This window comes from Bos grunniens, chromosome 4, assembly GCF_055505025.1.
Source record: "Bos grunniens cultivar Pamir isolate PY7600 chromosome 4, Bosgru_T2T1.0, whole genome shotgun sequence".
In the NCBI taxonomy this organism is placed as follows: Eukaryota; Metazoa; Chordata; class Mammalia; order Artiodactyla; family Bovidae; genus Bos; species Bos grunniens.
Window position 1 is genome coordinate 63,711,156 of NC_141168.1, and position 12,006 is coordinate 63,723,161.

The 12,006-nt window shown below is 40.2% G+C and overlaps 1 protein-coding gene across 5 annotated transcripts in view; it reads right to left on the minus strand.

Annotated features, from left to right (window-relative positions):
* The window catches only part of DOCK4 (dedicator of cytokinesis 4), a 479,600-nt gene that overhangs the window by 126,372 nt on the left and 341,222 nt on the right, over positions 1 to 12,006 (minus strand). For all 5 annotated transcript variants that reach the window (XR_015162547.1, XM_086396606.1, XM_086396604.1 and 2 more), the window contains exons 24-25: positions 7,917 to 8,044; positions 4,750 to 4,884 (exon numbers count right to left, since the gene is read on the minus strand). Coding sequence is in view for 4 of the 5 variants with exons in the window: in XM_086396606.1 (XP_086252732.1) it covers positions 4,750 to 4,884; positions 7,917 to 8,044 (263 nt within the window). In the remaining variant the exon portion in view is untranslated. The remainder of the gene's footprint in view (positions 1 to 4,749; positions 4,885 to 7,916; positions 8,045 to 12,006) is intronic.

A 12,006-nucleotide genomic window follows, 5' to 3' on the forward strand; every position in this document is an offset into this window, starting at 1 on the left:
CCCAGAGCATGCACAGCTAATCAAAGGGCAGAGTAGGATTCAGACCAGGTCTGCTTGGGGATTCGAAAAAAAAAAAAAACTATCTTGAAGCATAAAATCTATAAAATCCAAGATACCAAACTATTTAAGTGCATATTTCTTGCAAACTTCATCCCACATACCCAGAGTTTGGTTTGGTACATGGCAAGGGCCACAAAACAGCTACGTGTGGGAAGGGTTTCACTTTATGTGATTTTCCTAAAATTGTAGCAAACCGGACAAACCCCTTGTCTGCCCAAACCCACCCATGAGCATCACTCACTGCTTTCTCAAGTCTCTTAATGTGCACTGATTATTATACTGTGAGGACTTCCCCGGTGACTCACTGGTAAATAATGCACCCGCCAAGGAGGAGACACAGGTTCGATCCCTGGGTGGGGAGGATCCCCTGGAGGAGGAAGTGGCAACCCACTCCAGTATTCTTGCTCGGGAAATCCTATGCACAGAGGAGCCTAGAGGGCTACAGTCCAAGGGGTTGCAAAGAGTCGGAAACAACTGAGCAACTAAACTACAGCATTACGCTGTGAAGACCTACAGGTCATGTATGGCCCAGAAAAATTTGACAGCTTCAACCCTGTTGATAGATACAAAGCAGTTTGACAAAGAGCTTTAGCTTTTGATCTTGGGCATTTTGACCACATGGAGCATTTCCTGTGATTTTGTTTGCTCGGCTATTATAATTTTAGGACTGTGTTGGAGCTGTATTGCCAGGAAGCAGTTGAAATGTCACCAGCAAAACCAAAATGAAGGAGACTTTCTTCTGCTTTGGGGAAGCTGGAGTATATATGCTTTTCCCAATTCCATCTGCCAAGTACAACAAAAACCCCTCCATTATATATAAAACAAACAAGATGACTCTGGAAAGTGGAAAGAGAACAGGCCTGCTAGAGACCTCAGACCCAAGAAAGGACAGGGTACTGTGTTCTCTGGGTTTTCTTTTTGCCTCCTATATCCTGCTCCTGGAGTTGAAGACGCTGGCCTCCTTGAAATAACAGTAATTGTAACAATCTACCTAACTACCCCCGCTACCCTCGCCTCTGCTCGGCATCTCCCAGAAAGCCTGCTCTCTTAAGCCAAAGCACCAGGAAAGGGTAAGTTTAACAAGACAAAACTTTTAGCAGTCACTTCTCCTGTAGCTCAACATCACAAAAATCTGGCTGTTTTCAAACCTGCAAGAGCCAAATGGGGAGTCCAGATTTCCCTGTTTACAAGGCTGTGATGGGATACCCCAACATCTGTCTCCAGAATGGAGAGTCAAACAGGGGGCAGGTATTTTCATGATGACTCTTCTGTGTCAGTGAAGCCAAGGTAAGGAGCCTGGATTTCTGCCTCCAACTGCCCATCATGAGTTGGCATCCTAACCCTTTCCTTGCTAAGTAGTGTCACATAAAGCCATGTGAAACAGAAGGTTTAAATAAGATCCAGAGTCTTATAATACAAAAATGTCCAGATTTCAACTGAAGATCACTCATCATACAAAAATCCAAGAAGATCTCAAACTGAATGAAAAACGACAAGAGATGTCAACACTGAGATAATAGAGATGTTAAAATTATCTGACACAATGAATATAAAAATCAACTCAAAATGGTTCACAGAGTTTAATGTGACATATAAAACTATAATACTTTTAGCAAAAGAGAAAAAAACCTAGGAGATAACCTTCAGAATATAGGGCTAGACAAAAAGAGTTCTTAAACTTGACATCAAAAGCATGATCCATCAAAGGAAAAACTGATAAACTGGACTTCATCAAAATTAAAAACTTTTGCTCTACAACAAAAAGACCCTGTTAAAACGATGAAAAAACAAGCTACAGAGTGGGATAAAATATTTGTAAATGACATATTCAACCAAGGACAGCAATCCAATTAGAAAAAGGAGAAAAGACATAAAAAGACATTCCACTGAAAGCAATATATAGATGGCAAAAAAGTATGTGAAAAGATGTTTGGCCTCATTAATCATTAGGGAAATGCAAGTCAAAACCATGATAAGATACCACTACCCGCCTATCAGAGTGTCCCCATCCTTCCCCATTCCCCAAAGTGACAACACTAAATGCTTATGAGGTTCTGAGAAATTGGGTCATTCATTATACACTGCATATATGAGAATGTAAAGTTATACACCCATTATGGAAATAGGTAAGGCCATTTATTAAAAACCAAAATAGGCTACTACCATACAATCCAGCAACCATACTCCTGGGAGTATTTATCCTAGAGAAATGAAGAAATATGCTTATATAAAAACTTGCATGCAAATGTCTATAGTAGCTTTGTTAGTAACAGCCAAATTCTGGAAACAACCAAGATGGCTTTCGGTATAGCATATCTATAGCACATCCACACCATGAAAACTACTAAGAAAAAGGAACAGATATATATATATTTATATATATGTATATATACACATACACATTGACCTGGATGAATTTCTAGAGGATTAAGCTGAGTTAAAAGAAAAAAGCCAATCACAAAAGTTATGTACTGTATGGTTCTACTTGTATAACATTCTTTTTAAAAATTTTTTAAAAATCATAGTCAATTTACAATGTTGTACCAATTCTCTGTTGTACAGCAAAGTGACTCAAGTACAGCATTCTTAAAATGACAAAATAACAAGAAAAGGAGAACAAATTTTGCGGTTGACAGGCTTAAGAAGGAGGTGAAGATGGGAGAGAATTGAGTTTGGCTATAAAAGGGCAAGATAGGGGATTCTTGGGGTGGTGGAATATTCTGCATCTTGACTGCATTACTGTCGATATCCTGGTTGTGATACTGTGCTATAGTTCTGAAAGACGTTACCATTAGGGAAACTGGATAAAAGGAACATGGAATATCTGTATTATTTTTCACAACTGCATGTGACTCAAATTATCACAAAATAAAAATTTCAGAAAAACATGAGAAGACAGAACAAAAAAATTCAAAACAAACTCCTGCAAACTTTCAAACCCATAATGATCTCCAGTGGTTTTAAGAAAAAACATGTTTTGAGCATTTACTATAGACAAAAGAGTTGCCAAATACACAAAGCTAACCCTATGAGGTAGGTGGCATTTTACACATGAAATTAATAGCTTGTTCTTCTTTTCTTTAATAAGGCAGTACAACTATTACATATATTAGGAAGTTTTTTCATATAATCTTTAACCTTTGTTTGTTAAAAGAAGTTGAGTAACTTTACTTCCCAAACCCAGAGCTTGGCAGGAAGAACCAGGTAAATCTCAGCTCTGAAAGCAGAGAAAATAAGATGCAATACAAAATGGCCATCCTTAAGGCATTCAACCCTGGCAGGACAGCCAGCGTGGGCTTTCTTTTTTGTTGTTGTTTGTTGTTTAGTCCCTAAGTCCTGCCCAACTCTTTTGCGACACCATGGTCTGTACCCCACTCTGTCCATGGGACTTCCCAGACAAGAATACTGCAATGGGTTGCCGTTTCCTCCTCCAGGGGATCTTCCTGACCCAGGAATCGAACCTGCACCTCCTGGATTGGCAGGTGGGATTTTTACTACTGAGACACCTGGGAAATCCTCTATTTCTTTAAGTAAAAGAAAAAAATAGTATCTTCATCAGGAGCTAGGCAAACATTCTTATGATAGTGGTTCTATAGTGCACAATTTGTAAAAATAATAGCAAAAGGCTGACATTTTGGTTAATAACCATGAAAACTATAACATCTACTGCCATTTCTGCAAGTGGTATTTAGAAGAATGTTCTGAATCAGACCTTAAAAAAAAAAAAAGCCCACACTGGTCAACTGAATGTGAGTTTCAAATGTGAAAATTTATGTACCCATCCATCCATCTATATCTCTCTCTCTCTACACACACACATATAAATATATATACAAATAAACTATCACATAAATTATGGCTTAATATTTATAACTCATGCTACATTAAATTCATAAAATAGTGGAGCTTGAAGATATCTCAAAATCACCAAGTCAAACTTCCACAATTTATAGCTGAGGAAACTGACCTCCCCCACCAACCTGCCACCAAATTAAGATCCTTACTGCTGCTGCTGCTGCGTCCCTTCAGTCATGTCCGACTCTGTGCAACTCCAGAGACGGCAGCCCACCCATCCCTGGGGTTCTCCAGGCAAGAACACTGGAGTGGGTTGCCATTTCCTTCTCCAATGCATGAAAGTGAAAAGTGAAAGTGAAGTCGCTTAGTCGTGTCCGACTCTTAGCAACCCCATGGACTGCAGCCTACCAGGCTCCTCCGTCCATGTGATTTTCCAGGCAGGAGTACTGGAATGGGGTGCCATTGCCTTCTCCAAAGATCCTTACTAGCCATACAGAAAAATTCACAATCAAAACTTAGGACCCTTGACTGCTATTGGCCTGTTTTAATGTTCTAACTTTCTCAAGCAATTTGATGAATGAAAAGAGAATGGATAGTTATCAATGAGACTGAGGATATAGAGCCACAGATAAACATGAATTTGGCAAAATGGGGGGGGGGGGAAACTGGGCCAATTTGGGCTTTCTGCAATTAGAAATATCTTAATCCAAGATCTTTTAACAAATATGCATCTTATTCCCATCCCCTGGTAAAACGAAGGTAAACTTACATACATTTGAAATGAACACAGATCATCTCCCAAGTTCAGATTCCCCAGATTCTTACAGCAACCCACCCTCAAAGCAACTGAGGTTTTAACAAGCACAACTCTGCAGTTTTGCGCCATGGCCTCACCGTGACATCCTGGAACTGAAGCCTCATGGTGGAGCCAGATGGCTGCGGACGACTGGTGATCTCCAAGATGGTTCTCAGCAGGATGTCCAGCAGGCTGGCCACTATCACATCTATTTCCTCCAGCACAGATTTTTCCTAAAGGAAAAAGAAATAATATGCTCAGGAAATTGTGGCCTAAAATAAGAGTCCTAACAAAGGACTGGAGCTCGTCAGTCCTGGACCTCTCCTAATTTATCTAAGTGAATGACCTTTCATAGAAAACAAAATGCACGGAGATGTTAACACTTTACCCAAGAGTATGTGACTTCGCAGTGCAGTGGGAACCTGGGATGCAAGTAAAAAGATGGGGTGATGGTCTGGAACATACCCCAAACTAATTCAGAACACCAGCTATGCCACTAACATGGTGTGTGTCTCTCTGTGAGTTAAGTTTGCCTCTCTGGGCCTGACAGTTCACTAAACATCCCTTTTGGTTTTAAGAGTTTGTAATCTTTTGATTTCAGATTGTGTTTACATTTACTCTTCTCATCACCGGAGCTGCATGGGTCATTTTCCAAAACTCCTAAGTGTAAATGACTATTCCTATAAAGTGATTTTTCAGTTCAGTTCAGTCGCTCAGTCGTGTCCGACTCTGCAACCCCATTAATTGCAGCACGCCAGGCCTCCCTGTCCATCACCAACTCCCGGAGTTCACTCAAACTCACGTCCATCAGGTCGGTGATGCCATCCAGCCATCTCATCCTCTGTTGTCCCCTTCTCCTCCTGCCCCCAATCCCTCCCAGCATCAGTCTTTTCCAATAAGTCAACTGTTCGCATGAGGTGGCCAAAGTACTGGAGTTTCAGCTTTAGCATCATTCCTTCCAAAGAACACCCAGGACTGATCTTTAGAATGGACTGGTTGGATCTCCTTGCAGTCCAAGGGACTCTCAAGAGTCTTCTCCAACACCACAGTTCAAAAGCATCAATTCTTCGGTGCTCAGCTTTCTTCACAGTCCAACTCTCACATCCATACATGACCACTGGAAAAACCATAGCCTTGACTAGATGGACCTTTGTTGGCAAAGTAATGTCTCTGCTTTTGAATATGCTATCTAGGTTGGTCATAACTTTCCTTTCAAGGATTAAGTGTCTTTTAATTTCATGGCTGCAATCACCATCTGCAGTGATTTGAGAGCCCCCAAAAATAAAGTCTGACACTGTTTCCACATCTATTTCCCATGAATGTAAAGATTAGCAAACAGCATTCAGTCTAAATGAATGATGCTAGTTACAGACTGGACTTAATGTCAGGGGCTGTGGTGGGACTGCTCTCCCAAAGCAAAATGAATACTATCTAAGCCCCAGAACTTGAGAGAGAGCAAAATTTTCTGCACTGACTAAAGGTACTGGATTTGAGTTCTTATTACACCTGCACCAGACAAAGGACCATGATGACAAATGCCTTGTGTAGCAAGAAGATTACTTTTGCAAAGAAAACTTTTAGAAAATATGAGTTTGAAGGACCCTTTTGGCTGGGATTTTATGATCAACTTTCTTACACTGGAAAGAAAACTACTAAAGATTTCCCCCCAGAACAGAGTTTCTGCTCTGACTTCCTTATCAGATAAGTGCAAAAATTGACCAAAACTTCAACAATGAAATAGGACGGGAAAAAAAATCATCTCTACTAACACCTGACGTTTTTGGTTTTCTGCAGTAACCTTTTAAACTTACTTCTCACTCTCAGCAATGAGAGTTAGCAAAAGCATTCTCACTAGGCACAGTATAGCTGTACTTTAATGAACTGGGTGTGTAAAAACCAATGGTCCCTCCTATGCAGGTATCTCACACCATACTTTCAGACACAGAGTTTCTGGCCTTTTTCTCTCAAGGGCCAACTCTGTTCCCACCAAAGAACCGATGCTTTTGAAATGTGGTGCTGAAGAAGACTCTTGAGAGTCCTTTGGACAGCAAGGAGATCAAACTAGTCAACCTAAAGGAAATCAACCCTGAATACTCATTGGAAGGACTGAAGTTGAAGCTGAAGCTCCAATACTTTGGCCACCTGATGCAAAGAGCTGACTCACTGGAAAAGACCCTGATGCTGGGAAAGATCGAAGGCAGGAGGAGAAGGGGGTGACAGAGGATGAGACTGTTAGATAAGCATCACTGACTCAATAGACATGAGTCTGAGCAAACTCCGGTTGATGGTGAAGGACAGAGGAGCCTGGTGTGCTGCAGTCCATGGGGTCACAAAGACATGATTTAGCAACTAAACAACAACAACTGTTCCCACAGTACTGGAGTCCTATGTCCAAGACTTCTACTGGGAGCACATGCCAGCTGACTGCAGAGCTCTTCAGAAGGTGATCATAACTCCAAGGGAAGGAAAATGGGGAAACGATAGCATGCTAGTAAATGGGAGGCAGAGAAACAGGGATCCCAACATTCACTGCCAATCCTGCTTTGTAAACGTTGTTACAGATGAGGCTGCATAGTAAACAGGTGCAAACTGATGGAACTAAACTAGGACATCCTTCGCACATGGACTTCACACCAGACCTCTGAACCATGAGCATGCAGGGGGTTACCCCCATTTATAAGCAAGCATGCAATTTTTCTCTGTTGACACTGCATCGTCTAATACAAACTGCAATTCCTCAAGAGTCAGGAACATTGACAGGAATTCCTAGAGCCATGACAATGGAGTGATTAGTAATGGTTGTGGTGCAAGATACCACCAGGCCCCTGGGCCTCTCTTTAGCTTTCACTATCTGCACAGGGCTTGGCCCAAGGCCTGTGGCCAAGCTCTGACCATCATCATCCAGTCTTTCACTGAATGGGCCCAAACAGACTGTCTTTGCAAGCAATAATTTATTCTTGCCACAGAGGATTTATCAAGATTAAAGACACATGTGGGAGGCTGTGAGATTTCTAATTTTTGTCATTGGGTATTCAGTTCTTTCTTGAAATACAAGTTTAAGACACGCAGGTTATTTGGGGCTACAGCCATCCAACAAGGTTAAAAAAAAATTCCTTTAGAAGAAAAGTAAAAAGTCCAACATAGATGGACATGAAAGCGAGAGTCTCAAAGGATGATTCTTTGGTGTGCTTTCTCAGAAGACTTAACATTTTCTTTCCAGAAGCCATCTGATGGGCACTATATCCTATGACCTGTGTTTACTTACTGAGCTATTTTTCTTGATGAGACAAAATACGTTGCTAAGGATCCGTGCACACATGATCAGGTCCTTCTGCTCTTGCAAGTGCATGTGGAGGTGATGTAACACGACAGGTAAGAGAATGTACCGGGAATCTGGAGGGAGGAGAAGTATTAGTGTCACATTTAACAGGCCCACGCAAACCTCGTGCAAATCCTTATCTACTCTTTAATTTTAATTGCTAAATTATTAACACATATAGTTAGAAAAGTACTCATTCTACAAAGTTAATACTGAAAAACAGTAGTCGCTTCTCCAACCCATGACTACTGGCCTTTCACTCTTTTATTGAAACAGGTTTTTTTTGTTTGTTTGTTTGTTTTTACTACCAAATACCTAAATAGCATGCTTTTCTTGCTATCTCCAGACTTTTCATTGAGATGGATCATCGACTCACTTCTGTTATGGTAGATGAGAATTTAGTTTTTTGTTTTGTTTTTTAGTTTTTAGTGTTTTGTTTTGTTTCTCTTTTTCTTCTCTTCAGCCTCTTAAGAGAGTTATATCACAATTTCTGGCTAAATTAACACTTTTCATTTCCTGCTATTCTGATTTCCAACCCTTTCTCCATGATCAGATTTTTGTTTTATTTTTGTTTTTCTTTCTGAAAGTTTTCAGGAATTCCTTGAAATTCAAAACTTTATGATCATATACTTTGTCGTGGCTCTTAAAATCTATAAACTCATGCCCTTTAGTTCTGGGAACTTGCCTTGAATTATTTCTAGTATTATTTCCTTCCTGCTACTGCTAGTTCTTCTCTCTGTCTGGAACTTTGACTACATTCATGTCATGAATATCTTAAACTATCTTCTACTTTTCTTGAATATTTTTTCATATTTTTGATCTCTAATTTGTCATAAGTATTTGAAATAGTAAGGTGATAAGTAATCTAAAAATTGACTTATATGCAGTATATATCCCAATATTTTGAAAACATAACAGTGAATATGCCTATTGTCCTGAAGGTTTATTTTTCAATGTGATGTCATGAACACAAAATTATTGCCTATCTTGGGCCCATAATGGGAATTTTATTTATAGGATGTGCCCACTTGCAAATACCCTAGCCTACCTTGCTTGGTTTTCTAAAAGATGTCATCTGTGAAACAATTCAAATGAATTAATTTTGGTTTATAAAAGTCCATGTGTCTTATAGACAGCTTGTATAAGCTATAATCCCACCTCACTCATTCAAGGGAAAATGGATAAGCTAAATAACTCTATACCTATTAAAGAAACTCAACTTGCTATTAGGAGCATACAAGGAAAATTCCAGACCCAGGTGGCTTCTATGAGTTCTATGAGGCAATACGTAGAAGAAAGCATATCAAGTCTACGTAAATCCTCCCAGAAAATAGAACAGGGAATACAATTAACTCATTTTATGAGGCCAGTATTATCTATGCCAAAATCAATCAAAGACATTTTAAGACAAAACTACAGATTTGCTATCTCTCATCAACATAGATGCAAAAATTCTTATAAAATTTTAGCATAACACACATACAGTAATTAAATAGGTTTATCCTGGGAATGAATGATCGTTTTAACATTTGAAAGTCAATCAATCAATGTGATTCACTATATTAGCAGATGTATGAAACGTGAAAAATTCAGCATCCATTAATGATAAAAGGTGATAATTAAAGAATAATAGATAGTTTTCTCAAATTGATAAAGGGCCTTGATGAAATACCTACTGTTAGCTAACATAATAGTAAAAGATTGAATGCTTTGTCTTTAAGATCAAAAATAAAGCAAAGAAGGCCAATTTCACCAATTCAACACTGCACTGGATTCCTAGCCAGTATAATAAGGTATATCCATAGGGAAAAAATGTATGATCCTGTATCCTAATAAAAATTTTAAGTATTCACAATTCGGAAAGCGCCTTTATTGGTGTTTGCCTGACTTCTCTTGTTGTCTTCTTGATTTCTTTCAGTAGTGAGGTTGGCAGTTATATTTCTTTTAATGCCTGCCACCGGGCTACCAACACAGTGAGGTGTGGCCTGAGGTTTACCATCAAAACAAACCACATAAGTCACAGTCATGCTTCACTTTCAGAAAATGAACACAAAGTGTTAAAATTCAGTAGAACTCATTGCAGGCTTCCTTGCAACAGGAAGCCTTACCAGGGAACTTCATTGAAACTGAAAGTGAAAGTCACTCTGTTCTGTCAGACTCTTTGCGATCCCATGGACTGTACTCCAAGCCGAAATACTGGAGTGGGTAGCCCTTCCCTTCTCCAGCTGATCTTCCCAATCCAGGAATGGAACCGGGGTCTCCTACATTGCAGGTGGATTCTTTACCAGCTGAGTCACCATGGAAGCCCAAGAATACTGGAGTGGGTAGCCTATTCCTTCTCCTGGGGATCTTCTCAACCCAGGAATCAAACCAAGGTCTCCTGCATTGCAGGTGGATTCTTTACCAGCTGAGCTACCAGGGAAGCCCGATACTTATTTATAAAACAATTACTTGACAAAAAGAACCAAGAAAAGGAAACTGAAAGCTTAAATGACAGGAGTCACTGCCTAGTGATGCTTAATTAGAAAGGAAGATAAAGCTTGTCTGATATGTTCCTGCAGCCAGTGGGATTTGATTTCTAAAAATTCAATTTGCAACCAACTGTTAAGGAAATCTCTACTGCCAAAATGTAAGGCAGACAAATAATTGGTGTGTGGTGCGTGTAAAAAGAAATATATGAGTTGCCTGAAGATTTGCTGCTTCTCCATTACTAGGGCAATATTAGCCAATGCACATGATAGAATCGAGGGGTAAATGCCAAATGAGCTGACTGGTTAAAATGCTAATTCTTACCTTTAAAACAAAACACCTGGAGTCATCAAGAAGGCTCAAAAGAAAACAGAGAAAGGCTCAAAGAAAAAACAAAACCCAGACTTGAACATACAGTAAGTTTCTAAACAGTAGAATCTGTTATGCAGGTTCTGTCCTTGAAAGGGTCAAATACTCAGATTCAGATTCTCAGATAAAGCTCACTGTATGGTGTGTATGGTGTGTCTTACTTTTTATTTTGTCTGTACACACTTGAAGAAATAAAGCCAGCTCCCATTAGCAATTCCAATAGGTGTGGGGCTAGGAAGAGGAAACAGCAGCTAAGAAATGCTGATAAACTTCCTTCTCGATGTTAATTTCAAGGAAAGTTCTCATCTTTGTTCCTCTAGCAACAAAGTTTTAATCATCTTTGTAGTCTTCTGTCCCCGAGTGAGTGAGGGCTGTGAGTCCTGTAGGGGCATGCAGGGTTACCAGCCACTTTCCACCAACTGTCCCAGTATAGGCTGGACGCCAGCACGACTCCCAAGCAGCTGCTCCATGGCAGCCTCAGGATGCGGAGATGGTACCCCAGGTGGGTGAGGGGTCCGGCTGTGGCACAGCTCTGAATGGAGCAGAGCCGCTGGACAAAAAGCCCTGCAATCAGAGCTGGTTTAGGCCTTTGTGATCCAAGATACCAGGAAATGAACTGTTAATGTCACAGACAGCAACAGAACCTGCAAACAAGCCCTTCAGACACTGTGGACAGAAAACGCTCAAAATGGACAGGACTGATGATGATTTAGGGGCTTCCTGCCATGCACACACAGTCAGTACCACACAGGTAGACAACAGCCCAGGGCTAGGGATCTCTGTGCGGCCCAGGTTTCTTATAGAGTGGTTTCAATCTCCCACCCTTAAAGCAAAATACTAAGGAATGCAGAGGAACCAGAGATCAAACACCAGCATACGCTAGATCATGGAGAAAGCAAGGGAGTTCCAGAAAAACATCTACTTCTGCTTCATGACTATGCTAAAGCCTTTGAGTGTGTGGATCACAACCAACTGTGGAAAATTCTTAAAGAGACGGGAGTACCAGACCACCTTATCTGTCTCCTGAGAAACGGGTATACAAGTCAAGAAGCAAGTTAGAACCTGGCATAGAACAATTGACTGGTTCAAAATTCTGAAAGGAATATGACAAGGCTGCATATTGTCACCCTGCTTATTTAACTCATATGGATGTGTGAGCACCGAAGAATTGATACTTTTGAACTGTGGTGTTGGAGAA